This window comes from Salarias fasciatus, chromosome 15 (assembly GCF_902148845.1).
Source record: "Salarias fasciatus chromosome 15, fSalaFa1.1, whole genome shotgun sequence".
Lineage (NCBI taxonomy): Eukaryota > Metazoa > Chordata > Actinopteri > Blenniiformes > Blenniidae > Salarias > Salarias fasciatus.
The window spans coordinates 15537404-15559001 of NC_043759.1; the positions used below are offsets into that span (position 1 = coordinate 15537404).

At 41.6% G+C, this 21598-nt stretch overlaps 1 protein-coding gene across 1 annotated transcript; it reads right to left on the reverse strand.

Annotated features, from left to right (window-relative positions):
• Positions 1-802: 802 nt before the first annotated feature.
• LOC115401990 (apolipoprotein B-100-like) lies at positions 803-16173 on the reverse strand. The gene is made up of 28 exons (XM_030110395.1): positions 16119-16173; positions 15961-15990; positions 15595-15707; positions 15323-15468; positions 15072-15219; positions 14809-14961; positions 14537-14661; positions 14344-14429; positions 13828-14272; positions 13620-13734; positions 13311-13457; positions 13014-13225; positions 12724-12919; positions 12465-12644; positions 12154-12357; positions 11890-12057; positions 11591-11796; positions 10706-10888; positions 10486-10616; positions 10137-10347; positions 9876-10048; positions 9578-9741; positions 9406-9494; positions 8946-9319; positions 2395-8421; positions 2195-2306; positions 1880-2066; positions 803-1789 (listed from the first exon to the last, which is right to left on the reverse strand). Exons 1-28 carry the CDS (start codon positions 16171-16173, stop codon positions 803-805), a joined length of 11367 nt encoding a protein of 3788 aa, XP_029966255.1.
• Between the last annotated feature and the right edge of the window lie 5425 nt (positions 16174-21598).

Sequence of the window (21598 nt, forward strand, 5' to 3'; positions counted from 1 at the left end):
GGATCACCACAGGATCACCACAGGATAACAACAGTTTGCCGGCTTAATCCCTTATCCTGGTTTTGTGCAGTACCCCCCTGGTGTCCTATTATGTTGTTTATACTCTTGTTACAGAATGCCATGCCAGCATCTTTCATTACCACAGCAATGATATCATATAAACTACTCATGGAATTGTTATGGCTTGAGTTGGCACAGTAAACTTTTTCACAAAACAAAACGTCACATGGCCAGTGAATACTTTCAAGACTCATTTCAGTCAGACTATGATAATGCTGCATTCACGCTCAGTGAGGTTTTCCCACTCAACTCTCCCTTCATCGGTGTAGATATCCTTATTGTTTAATACTGGTATGTTCTCCATGCTGTCAAGTGCTTCTGCAATGTTACATATGGAATAGTGGCCTCACTCTTGATCAGCTGATCTGTGTGTGTTTCCTGAGCAATCCTGAATAAATTCTCCCAGTGCAAGGGTCAACACCTTGACTCGTCATCTTTGGTTCTGTATCACCCAAAATTCCACAACACACTCAATGAAAGAGGATTTCAATGCATTGTGATTTAGTGAAGACTTTATTTTGCACCAATACAAAGAATATGATGACTTGCAGCACATACAGTGTACAGGTAATCACTCTGGCAATGTATTGTAATTAAGTTATATGTCACGTTATTATTCACCCCATTATGTTTTCCAAGCGAGGCAAAAAAAAAAAAAAAGTTTAATTTACATTATTCAGTCTTTAAAACACAGCAGAAAATTTACACCATGTTTTGATGAAGTCATTCAGCAAAGTCAAAATTAAATATTAATCTCCAGCTTCTTCCCTTTAACCTTTAAATATGGTTTGTACTGAGCAGGAGCCTGCTGGATATAGTCAGTAACAGTGCTGCTGAATTCATTCACTTTGGATCTGACACTGTTCAGAACAAAACTGATGAACTCATTTACAGAGTCAGCGGTCATGATGGAGTTTGCATACTCTGTGAAGGACTTCATCAGGCTCATTTGTTGGTCATACAAAGCATTAACATGAACAGCAATGGCGTCAAGCATATCAGATTTTAGGTCATTGTCAACAAAGGCTTGAGTTTTGTCAACAAAGAATTTCAAGGTGTCACCCAGTCTTTCCAAGAGCATGTCAATACTCTCTGCATTCTTCAAACTTTGCACAATGAAATCAATCAAATCCCTTGCACTTTCTTTGCAGTATTTGATCACTTTAGCTCCAGCCATAACATCACCAATAGGCATTGTAACCTCGACTTCACTGGCCATCTCTACTACTACAGTATAGGCATACTCAATGTTTACAGTCAGCATGTGGATTGCCTTCTCGACCATGATAGTTATGCTAGTGGTGAATTTTTTGAGCACCTCTGTGAGAGGGGTCATCTCATCAGAGCCAGGCAGTTTGACCTTTGTGTCCCTCAGGACTTTGATAGCAGCATCCAATAACAGCTGAACAGTCCGCTGGAACTGAACAGCAGTGTTCCTAAAGAGGACGGATACCTGGCTCAGATCTGGAGCATGGCTGTGTGCAAAGGTGTAGGCATCGTCAACCAAGTTAGTAGTCATCTCTTTTAGCTGAGCAGCATAGCTAAACACTCGGTATTTCTCAGCGTAATTGGACACACAAGACGTGATGGCAGGAAGTTTTTCCTGTAATCCACTGAGCATGATTTCAGGAGCATCCATGTTGAAGACCAATTTCAGATTCAGGCTTTTGTCGGCATCTTTCTGAGACACTCTGATGGTGACGATATCAACGTCCTTCCCTGGATCAGACTGTTTAACAGACAAAACAAACAAAATGCATTTCAGTAAGAAAACCAGTGATCAAATGCACTTGTGAAAACTTATCAGTGAGATGCTTACAGCATAGCGGCCATAAAGTCTGGCGTTCATCTGTGACTGGCTCCTGCTATGAAGCTGAAGTCCAAGAAAGCCTGTAGTTGGAACAGAAACTGTGGCGCTGATTCCATCTTTACGGACAGCATAGCGCAAGTTCATATCAGTGAAGGCCAGGCTGGTTATGTCCACATTCATGGTGAGATAGGATTCACTGTGGAATAAAGCAAGAAAGCAGGTTTAAGGAAGTGATTTAAAACAACAATTACACAACATCACTAAAAACAGAGAGGGATTGTTTAAATAGCAAAACCAGTCATAAATCCTTGGTTATAGCTGTACCTCAGAGTATGGGAGAACGTTTGTTGAACATCCATGGTGAAGTCAGTGGTGGAGAAAACCGCTTTCTCAGTCACAGTTATGCCATCGTCGTCAAAGTTGATCGTACTCAGGGCTGTTGAAGAGCATTTATTTTAGTTAAATCACGTGATAATGGGCTTGATTTGAAATGTGTATTTTATATGCGGATGTGAGAAACTTACATTCCAGGTCATATTCCAAGATGGCAATAGGAGAGGTGGACGAGGATTTAAAGATGACTTTGGAGACAGGAGCAATGCCGTCTATCTCAGCTTCAATGTTGAAATTATACAGTGGGCTGATAAACTTGGCATTAGAAGACATCTTCTGTGTGGTACTTGTCACTTCAGCAACAGTCTTCTCAAAAATTTTGAATTCACCCAAGTTGGTTGGTTGAGACATGTCGATCTCAATATCAGCAGTCAGCGTCGAGGTTGGTTCAAAGACAATGGTAGCCTGGGCAGTGTGTTTTCCATTGGTGTTAAAGTGAAGCAGGTTTGCCACATTGTTGCTGTTGTACTTCAGCTCTGCAAATACACGGCTTAGGGATGCTTCAGTGGCCAGGTAATTGTTTACATCCATGCCAAAAAGTCTGTTGAGGCCTTTGTTAAGTTTGGCACCACCAGTAACCTTGGAAGTGGATCTTAGACCATCATTATTTAGATACAGGGTCGCCTCATTGTCCAGGACTCCTAAAACCAAGAAGTCTTCCAGTATGATCCCGTCCATATTTGCCTTAGTGAAATACTCAATTGAGATATCTTCCAAGGTTCCTTCCAGCTTCAGGCTGTGATCTGCCTCAGCTTTTCCAGATGTCTTGAGCAGTGGGATATTGATTTGACCGTTCATCTTTAAAGTGGATGCAGCATTTGCTTTTGTTTTGGTATCTGCAACCAGACTTTGTCTCGCTTCCAGATTAAATACAGGCAAGTCAATCTTACCAGCTGTAGTCACAGACACAGCAGTTTCGAAAGTGTCAGTGCTCACACTGAAGGTGCTATAATGAGTGCCTTCAATGTGGCGATTTTCAAGGGAAAGCGAATTGGCTAACTTGATTTCTCTCTTGGTTGTCAGGCTGGACGTTCCATCAAGCTTGGCTTTAAGACCTTCAAACACAGAGCCTGTGTTTGCTTCTAAACGTATCACAAGATCCTCCTCAGAATACAGGCCAGCATTTACGTTGAGAGTGATGATAGCAGATTTAAAAGACACCTTTGTGATCAGGTCATCCAAAGATGGAATTTGAATCAGACCCATTAAATCAACAAGCGGTGCTCCTTGGCTTTTGTGGTATATGATCTGAATGTCTGCATCAACAATCTGCTCAGGAGTAGTTAAAATGTATTTCAATCCAGTTCGGTCATATAAGTCCAGATTACTAATACCTGGGGTATGGAGATCAACAAAAGGAATCTTATACTCAGAAATAGTAATAGGTTTTGTCAAGATTTCAAGATTCATCTTTCCCTCTGCAGCACCAAGAATGGCAAACTCATTTTCATTGTTTTCTACAGTGAGGTTCCACAGCTGCTTGTGCTCATTGAAACGTGTCAGAGCCACAATGTTTATCTGCTGTTTGTCAGGCCTCAAGCTTGCAGAGTAATCATTCTGCAGATCAATTTTGGCTGTGAGCGTGTCATCAAAATTAACCTTTGTGTTTCCCTTGTTCTCAAAGCTGAACAGAACTTCACTGGGACTGACAACAAAGTCCACTGCATTGTTCAGTTCTCCACTGACTTGGATAACCCATGGCACAAATACGTCTGAGCTATGAGTTGCCTTCAGTTCAAATTTACTATCATGTAGATTTGCATTGAGGGATCCCTCAAAACGGCTGCTTTTGATTGCAGGGCCTTCTGTTTCAGAGCGAACGTCCAACTTCACATAGCTAAATACAACTACATCAGCAGTGAGAGCCTGTCTTGTTTTGAAAAGGAAAGCATCTGTGTCACCAGTGAAGGACAACTTGACTGAACTTGGATTGACTGTGATCTGCAAGTCACTCTTGTGGGTGTTGTGGTATGAGTTCAAGGTGGAAGCACCCCCATTTTCACAAGTAATTGTAAGAGTGGTACCCTCTTGGCGGGCCACAGATTTTTGTGTGAAAGATGTCTCGCCAGTTAGGCCAAAGAGGTTGAGCTCGTGTTTGTAGGTAGTATCAATTGAGGTTGATAAACCACCCTGGGTAGACAAGAAGACTTCGTTCAAAAACTCAGCATTGTAAGGTTCTGTTTTGGCCTTCATTGTGGTCTTTGCCGAGGCCTGGACAGCGAAGTCAGCTAAAGTTACTGATGCATGATGGTCAACACTCACAGAATCATGGGTGAGTATAAATGTCTCAGCAGCAATAACATGAAGACTCTTTGGCATACCAATCCGGGCAGTGCAGTCCATGTTGAAGTTAAGAATTGCAAAGCTTGGGGATGTTCCCTGGGTTGTCAGAAAAGCTGACAGTTGAGGGTTTTCATCTACATCAAGAGAGTTCTGGACTTCGGCAGCATTTCTAATAGAGTAGATGGGGGAGCTGACTTTGACCTCGTAGCTTAGCTTACCAAATTCTGGAATCCTGAGATCACTGGGAATAATTGGCATCTGCAGTGTGGGCAGTTGGAGAGGAACATTAACAAGTTTCTCTGCTGGAACATGGGGAAGAGCGGGGAAAGACAATTCAGTGAAAGAAATCTCTGGAACTGAAAGCTTGGGCAGGGCAGGGAAATAGTCAGTTGTCAGGTGTCCGAAAGTAGCATCAATATTTAGCATCTCCATCTCAAAGTTAAGAATGAAATCAATCAGGTCTATGATTGTCTGTTTGATGTCATCAATTGAGATAGTAGTGGCTGGGACAGTGTAGAAGCCCAAGATGCTGAACATTGGAATGTCAAGCTGGGTTGGGCATTCAAACTGATTCAGTGCATCGATGCTGATTGTCAAGGAAGGCACAACAAGATCAGTCAGAGGAATGGTAAAGGATGGCACTTTGACCTCGACTTTCTTCATTTCTGCAAGGACTGCATCAATAATCTGTTGAATTTCATTAAAAATTTTCTGTTCTGGCATCATCGTCTTAATCATTTCAGCAGCACTGGTGAGTGTATCAATGATGGCACTCAGAAGATTTGTGCAGTTTTTGCCAACAAAGTCCAGAAAAGATGTAATCTCAGTTTTAATGTCGAGAGTTGCAATTCTCTCTTTCATGAATTCAGCAAATGTCTTAAGGTTGTTAAGCACAACCTGGTCAAAGATATCCTTTACTTCTGCAATTCTGACCTCTCTCAGGCTTTCCACGAACCCTTGAACAACCGACAAGACCAGGTTGACAAAGTCTCTTGTTGCCTCAAGTTTCTGTGGAATTTCAAGAGTCCTTATGAACTCATTCAAGTAAATTGTGGAGTCAGATATGAGATTATTGGCATAATCTAAAAAGTTGTTGTAATCCAAGGACTTCAGCTTTTCCAGGATAGTTTCAATATACATGTTCAGTTGTAGAATAATCTCGTCAACCTCTCTGGTTTTCAAATAATCAATGACATCTTGAAATACTTGCATTAATTTGGCCGGAACATCTACATCCTTGACCATTTTTAACAGAGCACTGGTGGTTTCCTCAATTTTGAACTGCTTAATGAGCTCCACCACCTTTTCCAAGACAGCCTGAGCTTTCTGTTCAATTTCGAACTTTGCAATCATTTCTCGGATCTTAGCATAGAAGGTGTTCAGCTTGTCAGTTAGATCAAGGCTCTGAATTGTTCTCTTTACATAATCGATTATTTCTGTGAGAGTGTCAGTGGGAATCTGATTCACAAGTTCCTCAATGCGAGCTTTGAAGTCAGTGGATGTAAAGTAGCTCTGCATCTCAGCAACAAAAGTCGCCATGTCAAAGGAGTCAATTGTTTCTCTAATATAACTCATGATGGTCTCAAGTTTAGCCTTGATTTCGTACTTGGCATCAATGTCACTCAGGAATGCAATGCTGCTGCCCTTCAGTTTTTCCAAATCAAACTGACTGATCATGTCTCTGAAGGTGTCAATCATGTTGACAACCATAGCCTTGACATCATAATCTTCATTAATAGTAGTCAGAAGATCCTGGAAATTTTGCACAAGAGTTTCGGGGAAGGTGCTGCTAGCAATAGCATCTTTCACCATGCCAACAAACTGTTGGATGTAAACAGTCAGATCAGACAATAGTCTTTCAACAGTTGCCTTCAAGTTCTTCAGAGAGGCTTCCACATCATCCATGGAGATGACAAAGTCTTGAGTAAAGTCATTAAAATACTGCTTCAGCTGAACGATCTTGTCTTCAATGTTGACTTCAGCAACAATGTCATTTACATACTGGGGAAGAGCTGCAATTCTAGCCCTGATCTCATCACTGTTAATGTATTCTTGAAGTGCCTCTGCTGCACGCACCACAAGTTCTTTGAGATTGTCCAAAAAGACTGGCAGGCTATCGATAAGAGGGAAGCGAATGATATGACTCTTCATACTTTTGTCATACTTAAGGAAGCCAGAGATGGCAAATTCCTGGTTCTCTGTGGAGTCTGTGTTGAGGATGTTTGTGAGCATTGTTTCAGATATCTCAATTCCAGCTCTCTGAAGAGTGTTATAAATATTTACGTCCTGTTTGAAAACGTGGTCATTCAATTTAGACGACATTTTCAAACTGACCTTCTGCTCCTGGAGTCCCACAACAGTGTCAATGTTGTGATCAATAATCGTGTTAAGTGAAATACCATTAATCAACTCCTGAGTTACTGATGCTCTGCATTCATGCGAGCTAGCAAAGGCCAGAGGCTGAGCTCTGAGGAGGAACTTGCCATAGAGCTGTGCACTGTGCTTGCCATACATTGTCAGATCTCCATCACCATTGAAGATGGCATCAAGGTTGAAGTCAAAAGGAACAATGCTGCAACGGATGGTGTGGTCAAAGCGGATTGGCTGCGAGTTGAAGCGAGCATCATTAGTGATCCTGGCAGCAAGACCAATGATTTCAACTTCTGTGTTTTGGTTCATGTGAGTGCCAAAAAGTTTTCCAGTGGTGCTGCATTTTGCAGTCGCAGTCATGTCAGCATAACTGACCTGATAGGTGTGCTTCAGCTCTTCCTCAGCATAGATGGCTTTCAGGCTTCCTGTCAGGTCCATCTTGTACAGCTCTGCCTGCAGCTGTGCCTCATTGATGAATTCAGCAGCCAGAAGTTGAAGATTGTTCTTAAGATTTGCAGATGCAGTGAAGGGCTTCATGTCAAAGGTGATGTCATGGGTGTAAGTAGCATACTCACTGACAATGACGTCAGCCTTTGAGTCAAAGTCAAGACTGGACAGAGTGATGGTCAGAGTGTTGGCATTATCAATTTTGATATCCTGCATTGCACCCTTGTTGGTAATGGACAGAGTTGCTTTTGTTGCATCAAGTCCACCAGAGAAGGTATTTTCCAGTGAAACAATGCTCTGGAGGGTGGTTGTTCCACTCGTGGCCAGACCGTCCTTGTTCAAAGTCAGAGCAGCCTTGTGAGTAGCCTCATTCTCAAAAATCTTCATGTTGGCGTCACTGTTTAGAGCCAGACCGTTGCTATCGAAAGATGCAGTCAGCAGAGAGTAAACACGGTTTTCAGATTGATCTGCGTTTGTTTCCATCCTCACAGTGACATCACTGAGGCCAGTAGAGGCTTCAGCTTGGTTGCGGATCTTCATACCAAGAGCGAGAGCGTTGGCATCGCTTTTAAGTGACAGACGGCCGTCTTTGAATGAAAGCTCAGCAACATGAGTCAGGACATCTTCATAAGCGTTGGTGTTAGAAACAACTGAGACTTCACCATTGGCAAAAGTTGCAGCAATGGTATTCTGGGCCTTAAGAATGGTGGAGTCCAACTGGACAGAAGAGTCAATCTTTGCCTCTGGTCTGAGTGGGAAGATAGCAAATGTCTGGGTTGAAACAGTCTTGCCAAAGATGGGTCCAGCCTTGAAACTTCCCTCGAAATTGTTGTCGGCAGAAATTTCTTCGGTGTTGATTCCAGCCATACCAGTGTGCTCAAGGACAACATTGAGACCCAGTGGACTTGTGACTTCTACCTTGCTGTTTGATTTCAAACTGACCTTGTCCGTGATGGCTGCATCCTCAATTATGCTAAAACTGGCTTCAACGAATTTATGAGTCAGGGAGCTTTTCAGTTCGGCCTTGATGGATTCAGTGATGTCCAACATTGCTGAACCTAAACGTAAACAAAAAAAGAAAGACACATATAAAACAATATTAATTCCACCATTTTAAAGCTCTTTCACATCCATGACTTTGCACAACTATCTATGAATAAGGTGAAAAAAAAACTGAACTCAATAAATACACTTGTTAATGTCAGCCTAAAACAAAGACATTTGCAGCACCATTTTCTCTTCAGTGCAATTAAAAAACATTACTGTTGCTTCATTCCTTCAGTACACTGATTCCACCATCCAACAGCAGCTAGCAAAACAATCATTTTTGTTCTGTAATTTAGCTTGAAAAACTGCAATCAAGCAAGTAACGGTAGCATAACTTGGACATATTTATAAAGCAAGCCAACACAGGTGAAACATGAAAATATATTTAAGTGTCTCCATTGTTTTGATAATTTGGTTTTTTCAGGACTAAGTAGCTAAAGACTTTTTTTTAAATGAGCAACAAAAGTTTTGTGTAACTTTAAACATGCTTTTGTAGCAGTTTTCAGATTTACAGACAGTAATGACTGGGAAATACCTTCGGTCGTCACTGAGAGGATGTCGATTGGGGAGGTCCCTTTCACGTCAAATTTAGCTGAGTACTTTGGGACTTTCATATCGTCTTTTCCAGCCATCACAGAGGCCTCCATTTCATAGACGTTGCTCCTCATTACAGTGGAAAATTCAGCTTTGCCAAAATAAGGTACGGATAAAGAGAAGCTCTCTGGAATGACAAAGTCAGGGACGGGAACCTCGATGGAGACAATCTCCAGTCCAAGCTGTGGAACAGACATCTGAGGTGTCGTCAGTGCTGGTGGGAAGTTCAGCTCTTCTGCTGACTTTCCTCCAAGAGGGAGAGGCAGAACAATGGTGAAACGTTCAGGGTTGAAGGAGTAAACAGCCTTTGTGTCACTGTCACAAAAAAAGATAAAATTAATACTCATTAGATGTCACTTTGTTTTTCTGTTTTAAGTTAGATAAAATTCTCTCTGACTTACACATTCAGGAAGAGTGTCTCTGGCAGTGAAATCTCTGGCATGTCAGGTACTCTAAAAGCACCGTAGCTTTCCAAGTGTTTGTTTGTGGTCTGAAAGAAAATGGTATAATATTGTTGCATGATTGGCTCAAATATCTTGCAATCAAAACAAATATATCATAAATTATTCCTACCTCTACGAATTCCTTGAGGATTTGATGGACCTTCATGTCAGTCTCCCCAATGGGCAGTTCAAGAAGGTCATCTCCAAACTTTTTAATCACATCAACATTTGGAAGGATGTTGACAATCTCAGAGTTCATATCAGATTTAAAGTTAACTTCAACCTTTTTGGCATCTGCACAGAAAAAAAAAAGATAAATGCCCTTAACCTTTAGGGGATAATCTGCAAACTGTATAAGTTTTAGGCTGTGAGAAAATGTGCAGCCAAGTAGAGTTACTGAAGATATGGTGAGTGGAAGCTTGTAGTACCATATTTAATGTCAATTGTTTGTGCAGATGTCGTTTCCAGGAAATTAATGATGCTTCGAAGTTGCAGCTCCAGTTCCTCATCACGTTTCATGTTAGCTGTGATCGTGGCATCGGCATTGATGGAGGGCACCAGAAGTTGCACTTGCAGCATGCCTTCCTTCATGTCCTTCAAACTGAAATATGCGCCCGTTAGCGGACATATTTTACATTATGAATGTTTTGTTAGTACTCTTTCAAGAGGATCTGTAATAGATAGCTTACTTGGCACGGCCAACTATGGAGAGCTGAGGGATGTTCTTGTTAATCAGGTCAAGAGAGATGGAGTGGGTTCCTTTGCCTTTGGTGTTTCCATCAACAACACCGAGCCTCAGTCCAGCCTCAACATCATAGTCAGGGATCTGGATATCAGCTGTGACAACATTCTTCCTTCTGTTGTATTTTAAAACTGCCATAGCTTCAGTGGGTTCTGCACCTGTTGACCAACCAATCATCACATGAAAGTATGAACATTATTATCAGGATTTCGATTATATTTCTGTATTTCACCGATTATATTTCTGTATTTCACAGCTTATTTTGTTTTCAGAGAAGTGTCAAGACAGAACTTTACCTTCAGCTCTTAGTATGAACTTAACAGCGTCAACCTTTTGCCTGCCCTCCTCTCCTTCCTTGAGAAGCTCGTAGGCAACAGTGGCGGTGTACTCAGTGACTTCACCAGTTGGGTGGAGCTCCACAGCAAATCTGTGAGGTAATGCATTTAATCAGCAACATTTTTGATGGCAATTGATTTTAAAATGACTTATGTACTGGCTGTTCAGAGGCTTGCTCACTTGCTGTCTCCAGTGAAGGGGAAGTACGGGCCTGTCTCGTGTGAGTAAGCGTCAGTGTATTGCAGAGCCGTGCAGTATTTCATTCCAGCAAAGACCGGAGTGCACTCGCTAACATCAATCTTATCCATCAGGATTGATGGAATGGTGTGGACCTCTGATCCGGTCACTGCCACCAGAGAGTTCCTATAAGAGGAGGTAAACAAAAACAGTTTATCATTTTTCTTATATGTATTAACAAAAAAAACGTCATGAGCTTTTTGTGTGTGGAGGAAACAGTTTTCTTACATCCAGAAATCCACATTATCGAAAAGCGCATTTTCACTGGAATTTGCAATTTTGTAATTAACTGCAATTTCATTGCTCCGTCAATTTCTACCATATTAATCCGGATATAATACAGGGTTTTTTTTTTGTTTGTTTGTTTTTTTTTAACTGAAAAAAGTGAAGTTGTCTTACATTTTGGGCCTAAGGAAAAGAGAACTGTTTTTCTTTTAAATGCCAGTAAACATAATCTGATAATGGTAATCTATGCCTACAAACATTAATCTACACAGGGATCACCTGGAGACAAGTGGAAAATTTAGGTCACATCAGTCGGTTACAGAGAAGGATTACATGTCTTACATTACAATTTATATTAATGTAAAGACACAAGGAAAGTAACTCCGTACGTTGTAATAAAAGCACAAAATTGCTCCAAAAGAGGCCGACAGGCATCGTCATATGTGCGCAGGTAAAGGACTGCATGGGCCATGTGTTGTCACAGGTATTATGAATGGGGAGCAGGGTTTGTCTTATATTTGGACCAATACAGTATTTTGTTTACGTACTGAAGACATTTCCTCTCATTTTTGACTGCCCAAACAATCATCTATGATCGCTTACGTCACTTTGATGAGTTTTGTTGGGGTTGTTGGAGCAGGAATGGTCAGCTTGATGTTGTCACGTGCCATGGCGATCTCAGCTCTGAGTCCACTCTCATGGAAAATGTTGGTTTGCATCTCCAACCCAGAGTTGACGTATTCAGGGAAGTAGGAGCCAACTTGAGTTACAAACTCAACACCAGCAGAGGGCATGAAGGTAATTTTGCTCTGTGTGGAGAGATACCATAAAGTTCACAGTTGTGGTTGTGCAGTGAAAGAAAAGCAGGCAGGTGGCTTTCAAACACACTGATGAATAATTACCATATCACGAGCCATCTGAAGTCCACCCTTGAGACCAGGGGTGAAAGTACCAGACAGCGCCACCCTCAGAGGGACACCAGTCATAGTGGGCAGGAAGAATTCATTGTCCATGAAGATGTAGTGGGCAAAGATGGTGTTGTCAGCCTTGGTCATCAGTGCCTTCATGATCTGTGCCAAATAATAAAGCACATCGGACATTTCATTCCTCAAAGAAATGTTTCAAGCCAGACACAACTTAATAAGTAGCTCATGAATGTAACTTACATCAGTTGGGAACATCTTGAACATGCTGTCAATCATCATCACAAGAGAGTAGGCCATCTCCTCCATTTCGTTGGTCCTCAGGTATCCCAGTTCATTTCCCAGGAGTCTCATGTAGACCATTGCTTCTGGAGACTGTGCGTCCTTCAGGTCTCTCACCAGTTTGTTGAGGTTGCGTCCAATGTCTCTCATGAAGTTCATGTGGGCCTGAATACAAAGGAGTAAAATGTTTTTAAATGCTTCCCTCATGAAGATGAGACACTATTAAGTGAATACAGTCTGATGAATGTGAAGAAACGTGATTCTTTGAGTACCTGTCTCTTCATCCTGTTCCTCTTCAGAGCGGGCACGATGTTCTGCAACATTTCAGAGACTTGCTCGGGCATGTTTTCAGAGACAAAGTAGATTGTCTTCATGACAGTGTCAGGGAAGAATCCATTGTCCCCGAACAGGGCTTCGACTGTTGGCTCAAATCCTTTGCCCTCCATGCCGATCTGTTACCATGAGAAACACAGTTTCAACTCAACTTACTGGAGGATTTGCACAAAGAACAATTTGGGGTGAAAAACTTACTTCCATCATGTCGATGTCAAAACCAAAAGCTTTCAGAGTCATGTCAAGCATGACTTCCTTGGGCAGGTAGCTGCTGCTGTCGAAGAGCATGTTGCCCTCCAGAGATCCAATCTTGTAGTTACGAGAAAACTTGGTGGGATCCATGGTGGGTTCAATGTCATTACCCTGCAGTGCTTCCAGAATCCTCTGCCTCAGTCTGTTGGAAAAAAGAGGAAATATGAATTATGGATGTTTTTTTATCAAATCAGGAAACCCAAACATTTTTTTTACTGACAGTAGTTTTTACTCACTCCAGTGTCTCGGGCACAGTTGAGGACAAAATGTTGGTGAGGTGGGAGATGACAAAGCTCTTGACCTGTTGGTCCTGCTCAGTAGGCAAGGCGTTCACCAGCTGGGTCAGTTCACTTGTCTGGGGATCCTTCATGAGCACCAGGTATGCAGCAATGCGCTTTTGCACGGGGCTGGCACCGTCCAAAAGGACCTGCATGAAGACTTCCCTGACCTGTCATCAAAAAAACAATCAGTCACATGAAAGAGCTGCAGCTGTAGTGATTTAGACAATTTGTGAAATTTGTAGTCCCACTTACTTCTTCAGGAGCTGGAGTCAGCCTGAACACCTGGATAGCAGCCTGCTGCACAGCTGGAGAAGCTGCAGGTTGGTTCACACACTGCATGACGGCACCTCTGAGTGCAGGGCCTGCGTTTACCAGTGCTGGAGCCATGTTTCCAATAACCTGAATTTGAAAACAAATTAATAAATCTCTTCAAAAGGAAGAAAATTGTTTCAGAAATGCTTTTTACAAGTTAAGTTTTTTTCTCTATTTGATTTTTACTGACTGGAGTTACATGTTAAATTGTTCTCATTTTCATTTGCAGCCATGAAGATAGAGACCTACCCTGAGTGTCATGAAAGTCTCATCGTTGTCTCCAGAGCAGTCACCCAGCTTGCCGGCCATGAATTCAGCAACAGAGAAAATCTCAGGAGTGAGTTTTTCCTCAGCTTTGTAGAACCTGTTGAATACAAAAATATTCAAACACATTTATGGGTGATTTGCAACTGTGAAATATTTCTGCACAGAACTAAGTGTTGTTAAATTCGCTCACCTCTTGACGACATTGCTCAGAGCATACATGATGGGTTTGCTGGATTTGTACTTGGCCATCTCAAGCATGTCATTGATGAGCAGCTCAGATGGGTTGGACATGAGTCCCAGAGCGAAAACAGACGCGTCAACCTCAAGGGAGGCACTGTCAAAGGACCTGAGGATCTGCATGATGGCACTGCTGCACTGAGGGGTTCCGCACTGAGCCAGGACCTGGTAGGTCAGGACGCGGGACACCTCAAGAGCCTTGGGAATGGCAGGACTCAAGGTTTCCATCTTCATTCCACGGACCATGGAGACCAGCATGTGGAAAAGGTGGGCCCTCTTCTCGCCGTCAGCCTCAGACAGAGTGGCCAGTTCTCTCAGGAGATTCAGAGCTGCGTCCTTATCCTGGACAGCACTCTTGTCTTCAACAGTCTCCATGGGAAGACCCTTGACATTGTCACCTTCGCAAAAGTGAGCATTTTCAGTGATTTGGCCTGAGCTCAGGGAACTGAAATAAGATGAGCTTACTTACTGTGGAAAAAGACTTTGTCGTCAATTGGAGAAACTTGAACAAGAGTGAGGTGCTGTTTTCCCACGTTGGTGACACCATATTCCCCTCTGTAGAGATGAAACACGGCAATAAAAATCAATAATTCTTAAAAGCCCATGTATATGTCATTAAAGAATCTGGCCTAAAGTACACTTGTTGTGAAAGTGTTACTTACTTGTGAGAGAAGGGAATGAGAATGTGCTTCTCAGTGCAGGAGCTAGAGGTGATGTGTTTTTCTTCGTTGTCAAACCTGTAGTTGCAGATTTGGGAGCTTCTGATCAACTGAGCAAGAGGATAGTGCTGAAAAACAAAGATGAATGATCATATGACTTTGACATCATGCATAAGCTCAGGTTCATGAAGATGGAAAAATCAATGTGGCTCTAATATTTTTTTCAGGCATTTCTCAGCAGAAAAAAAAAATGTTTGCGTTCTTGGATATCTTACCATGCCAGAGATCAGTGCCAGAGGGCTGGTGTGATCTTTGATTGGGACGAATTTGCTACATCTGGACAGATCTCTGGTAAGTCTGATATCGGTTGCAGTTTCTTCCCTTGAGCTGACAGTGTACTGAGTCTTGCACATGCCGTGGATGGTGGGCTATAAAGGTGTAAACAGTAAAACAGATCTTCACTGGCACTGCATTGTTTTTTCTGTGCTTGACAAAGCAGTAATGTTTGTCATCAAGTTGTGAGAAGCAAGAAGATTACCATGTCTTTGTTTTTGTCTCCTTCCATCAGAGGCACAGTCAGGGCAGAGATGATACTCCTCTTGATGTTCAGAATGTTGGTGGTCTCATCATCCTCAGGGTACAGTTTCACATCGGACGCCCCCACAAAGACAACCTTCACAGGATATCTATCAAAAATACAAAAACAAAAGACTTATGTCTTGTGCGTGTGCGTGCCTGTGAGTGCGTGTGTATGTGTATGTGTGTGTGTGTGTGTGTGTGTGTGTGTACCTCTCCATTTCGGCAGCAAAGGCATTGGAGGTGGGCGTGGAGCCGAACACAGGGTTACCCTCTGCGTCCACGTCGATCACCTCACTCAGGCTGCAGCCAGTGGTGCGGAAGATGAAACTGCACGTCTGAGGCACTTCAATTTCAACCTGTTTGAAATGTCTGATTAGCATTGCATTTCTTTGTGAAGCACAATGAAAAACAAAGTGTGATAATTAAGTTTTGAGTTAACACATACATACAAAAGTTAGTTGTAAGTGTACAATCCTCTTTACCTTGCAGGTGGCCTTGGGACCATTCTTAAGATGTGATGCTCCATTGATGGCATTCAAGGACTCCGCTTCGTACAGGTATTCATACTTGTGGTGGGCCTTGTAACTTTTTGATACTTTTGGGAAACAGTAATTTCAAATTACAATTCATTAAGACAAGACAAAGCAACTGCACACAGTAATAATTAAACCATTGATGAAGTACAGAATCTGGGCTATGGCGAGTAAACTGATAAGTTTACTGAGATTTTATGGACACACTGCAAATTTAAGTGTTGAAAAAACATAGTTGGTTCTTGTATTGCAACAAAATCACAAATTAAACTGCATTCAAGTGGCATATATAGCTCATTAATTTGTTTGACTTACAGAGACAAGATGCATGTTCCTCCTGGGCGTCTGTGAAGACGGTTAAAACAAATCACGTATAATTGAATTCTGAATCAAGTCTCAATCTCTCAATTATTATACGTAAAAGAAAGCTCTGAAAGATAAACCTTTTCTTTGTTCCATTGAAAAATACTTACAAGTTAAGGTGAGTTTGACCAGGAGGAGTAAAAGGCAAAGCTTTGAGCTCCCCATGATGGGCTCCTGCAGCTCTCTCCTTTGGTGAGTACTCAGACGAGACTGAAGCCTCAGCCACCCAGCAGGTCTTTTATACCTGCAGCGTTCCTGGATGGAGCTGCGATGGGAATTGCGTGTTGTACTGTTTCAGCTCCAAAGTCCAGGCTAATACGTATGTGTGGAGGGACAAAGGCAAGTAGTTTGATAAAGTCTGTCTGGAATAAGGTTTGAGAATGTCAGTTTGCATTGACTGACATTTAAGTAACAGTTTAACTTAAAATATAATACTTCCCATGATGGAATTATTACTCAATAAAATGCTTTAGTTTTTCAATTAACAACTGTGGTGTATAATAGTTTATGCATATAATATTTTAAATATCTATAAATTTAATGGTGTTAGAGTGTATCATGGAATCGAATAATATACTTTTGGATTATCTCAAAATAATACTTACACCACAACATTTTATCATTACAAAATCAATGTAAGGTATTTTTTTAATCTTTTGCATGATGTGCTTTACGACTTCATTATTTATGTTATAGCTTCTGTACATTATTTCAGTGTTAACACAAAAATTGACAATGCTGTCACAGCTTTCACAGCCAAAATCAAACGTTTTAAACCCACAGTTCCAGTTTGCCAGCTTAACTTAGTGTGTGAACTTGCAAACTATGTATTGCATAATTCATACTGCGAAATGCTTTTTTCAAAGGAATGACCCAGAATAATTGATAAGGAGTTAGAACACTGAACTGTTGTTATCAAGCATTTTGCCAAAGAAGCATTGGACTACACTCTTTGTGTGCTGTGCAGACGTGTTCCTGCGTGCACATCGTTTTACACTCTCTGGACTGGTTATCTGCTGTGGATAACACGACTCAAACACACTGACCTTACTAAAAGAATGATGATGTAAAACTGAGACACCTGTTCATATAAAGTGCACACTAAAATTGGAATTTTCCACAGCTAACAGCAGTGTATTTTTTAATTAGAAATTATATGTACTTTTTCTTGAATTGTGTGCATTGTGTTGTGTGCAAAATGTACATTCCCAGGAGAGAAACGAAGGATTGCAAAGCTGTAATTTGTATAATCTTCAGCACCCCGATTTGTACTTAACTTCGTGACAAGACTGTATTGTCATACTTCACAGACAGTGGTGGTAAAGCTGTGTTCAGGCACTTTTAATAAACCAACTAATGTATATGATTGATTATTTTCCACATGTAACTAAGATGATGTCATTGTCATCAAATTTATTTTATAATTTTTTTTATTATCATTATTTTTAACATCAATTACATTTGAAGTGGGATGAAGTCTAAACTTATCTAGTCCCATCTCTTCACTTTACCTGAGTAATGAACTTAAAATACCTGCTTATAAATAATTTTAATGATGAGCAAAAAAAATCAAAGCATAACAGAAACAACCAACAGCCTAATGAAACAATTATAATTGAATAATATTAACAAAAGAAAACAAATAAGTAAAAAAGTACCGTAAATACATTGCTAAACAAGGAAATAAGGAAAAGGAACGCGAGCTTCCACTGATATTTATGTTTGTATGGTTGTATCTTTTAAATATAATCTCTCTATGGCTTTTTTAAACTGCTCAATATTGTGACATTGTTTCAACTCCATCATTCAGACGGCTCCATAGTTTCATAACATATACGGAAACACAGAAGCTTTTTCTTATATTTCTTACTTTTATGTTTTCAAAATAAAACAATCCTCTTGAATTATATTTTCCTTCTCTTGGTTTAAACTTGCCTTAATATTTCCTTGTAGTTGATTATTCTTTGCTTTAAACATGATTTGTGCTGTTTGATATTCTTTTTGATCATGGAACTTTAACACTCTTGACTGCAGAAACAATGACTGTGTGTTCCTGATAAGCCGTTCTGTTTATGACCCTAATTGCTCTTTTTTGAAGTATGACTAGTGATTGTAGAGAACTTTTGTAACTGTTACCTCACCACAATATGTTAAACAGGGTGAAACTGGAGATCCGTACAGAATGTGAAGTGCTTTATTATCAAGAACCTGTTTTGCTTTGTTTAGTATTGCAATTGATTTTGATTTTTTGCGGCAGACCGAAGTGTGGCGAAGAGTCATGCAAGCCGCACAGTGGGAATTTTGACAGACGCGACGCATGCAAAGTCAAAATTGGTATTTTTGTTGACCGGTCTTCGCTTGCATCAATATGGGTGGGGCTGCACACCAGGGGGAGGTCTCCACAGGTTGAGCTGAGCGCAGTAACAATTGTGTGCCAATAACGTCTGTGCAGGGTGCACTGAAAGCTCGCTATCTCCAGCCACGTCTATTCTCTGAGTAGGCGATCCCGCAATTTACTCTGCATCCATCAGTCTAACGAGACTGGAGCCAATAGAGGAGAAATGGAGCTCTGGGTCGTAGAGCTGGGTTTCCACACCCTCGAGCCAGGCATTCAGAGTTTCCAGCTGCCTCTCCATATACACTAAATTATACAAATTGTTTTTTTTTTGTTTTTTTTTTTTAACTTATTTCAAAGTTTTGCTACATTTCCTTCCTGAAATCCACCATGAAATCCTCCCCCTGTTGGGATCAGGATAATACTGCTTTTTTGGATCAAAGTTATCCAGATTAAAACTAGGATTGGATTACAAGATCTTATCCGATTTCTGAATCCTTCTTTCCCCTTTGATCAACCCATTTTCAAGATTTTGATTCAATCTGATACCCAAAATCCACACAGATTACCTTTCAATAACTGGCCCCTAGGAAGTGCAGATGAAATGGTCATGACAAGTCATTTTTACAAGAAAACAATGAAAATGCATCATTTCAGCAAAGGTGCTCCTGATTTCATTGCCACTTCACAGTCTATTCATGTTGTGATTTGTTCACACCACTCATCTTTATTATGTGGTGTTTAAAGCTCGTGTCCGGAGTTTTGAAAGAGAGAGGTTTTTTTAATCCAACGTCTTGAGGTTCTGCCCTCTCTCTGCTTTTATGAGCGACCAAGCCACGCCCCTTTAATTGTGCACGCACGTTATCTGTCGGGTGAAAATGAGCGCCTCCGAGTCCTACAGAATCCTACATGTTTATCTGTTTTCGGTGGATGTTCAGCAGACAGTGGATATATCCGAGGTAAGCGGGGCGGCTGCTGCGTAGCTAACTCACCTCTGCCTGGGCGAGTGCGCATGCTCTCTGGCTGCGTGCACACGTTGACTGACAGCACGACAAGGCGGAAGCTCGAAATCTATTGGCTGAAGCTGACCAGTGCTTTTTCGGATAACATGGGGGTCTATGAGATGAAGGTGGGGCTCATAAATACATTTTTATATTGTGTTATGCTAATATTATAGTATCAACCCAGACTAACACATTTAAGATTTGTTAAAAAATTATTCATACATTGGAAACGAATGGAAAATCCGGACACGAGCTTTAAATAGGTGAAGACAGTTTCTTCCTGGAAGAGGTTTTGACCGCCTGCACCTGCTCTGCCCCACGCTTGCACCTGGTCTACCAAAATAGAGCCCATATTGTGATGAGGGCTGTAAAGTTCCAGTGAAGATTTGGAGAGCTGGCTTTCTGGCTGGGGTTTGCATTCTTTCTGTGCAAGTGTGTTTTCCCAAGTGCAGGGGGAGCGCACAAAATCAGCACAAATCACTTTGTCTCTTACCCCGTGTTTCCACCGGACGCAACGCAAATATTTTGCGCGATGACATTACATACCACCAGCCGAACTATGTGTTAGTAGTGCATATATTGTTCATATGGAGGTGTTCAAAAATTTCAAAGTTCAGGTTTATTTGTATGAAAAGTAGAAATACCAACATGACTGTGAACAAAAAAACTGTGTTAGATCAGTAAAAGTCACTCATTTTACCATTTATCCAGGAAATTAAACCCTTACATAACAGAATACATAATTACGGTTTGTAATAGCTATTAGTTTTAGATGAGCTGGACATTGACTCCTTGATTCCCCCCTCCAGGATATACAGCAATGATATCGGGATGTCATTCAGACAAGATAAGTGTGGGCGGATGGTATCAAGGAGAGGGACGATGGTCACTACTGAAGCGGTTGAACTGCCTGAAGGCAACATTGGAAATGTGGAAGACAGCTACAAATACCTGGGGATACCACAGGAAAAAGGCAACCATGATGAAGCAGCTCAGAGGTCACCCACAGCCAAATGCCTACAGAAGGTGAGACAGGTCCTGATCAGTCAGCGAAACGGCAAGGATAAAATCCAGGCCATTAATATGTATGCTCTACCAGTAATCAGATATCCAGCTGGTATAATATCCTAGCCACTGGAAGAGATGCAAGCTACCGATATCAAGACAAGAAAACTCCGTGCAATGCACGGAGGCTTCCATCTCAAGTCCAGCGTCCTGAGGTTGTACATGAAGCGCAGTGTAGGAGGCCGAGGACTGGTGAGTGTCAAAGCCACCATCCAAGAGGAAACATCATCCCTCCAAGAATACCTCCAGAAAATGGCCCCCAATGACAGCCTGCTAAGTGAATGCCTCAGACAAATGAGACCCCGTGAGAAAAAAGAGCCAGAGGTGGGATCATGGAAAGACAAACCCCTCAAGACAGCACAGAGGCACTGATCATGGCTGCACAAGAACAGGCCCTAAACACAAGATCCATAGAGGCCGGGATGTGTAATACTGGACAAGACCCCAGCTGCAGACTGTGCAAGGTACAGCACATCACAGCAGGGTGCAAGATGCTGACAGGAAAGGCATACATGGAACGACATAACCAGGGTGCGGACATAGTATACAGAAACATCTGTGCTGAGTACGGGCTGTAGATGGAGCACACCTACGAAAATGGTGGAGAACAGCCAAGCCAAGATCCTGTGGGACTTCAAGACTCAGACTGACAAACTGGTGATGGCCAATCAGCCTGACAAAGTTGTGGTGGATAAACATGAGAAGAGAGCAGGAGGGATGGATGTAGCAATCCTCAGTGACAGCAACATCAGAAAGAAGGAACATGAAAAGCTGAAGAAATACCAAGGGCTGAAAGAGCAGCGAGAGCAGATGTGGGGTGTGAAGGCAACAGTGGTTCCAGTAGTGAAAGAGGCATTAAGAGCAGTGACCCCCAAGCTGGATGCGTGGCTCCAGGAAATACCACAAACAATATCTGAGATCTCTGTAAAGAAAAGTGCAGTGCTAGGAACAGCTTAGATCCTGCGCAGAACCGTCACACACAGTAAGTCAAGTATTAAACAATCAGAGAATTATATAACATATGTAGTGTTTTGTTGTCCAACACGTCCATCTTCTTGTATAATACTGCAATTTTGTTTGATATTTTTACTTTTATGTAGTTTTTGTGTGGTTTCCAGTTCAAGTTCTCATCCAACATGACACTAATAAACTTAGATTCCTTCTCTTTTCATTTCTGTACCATCTA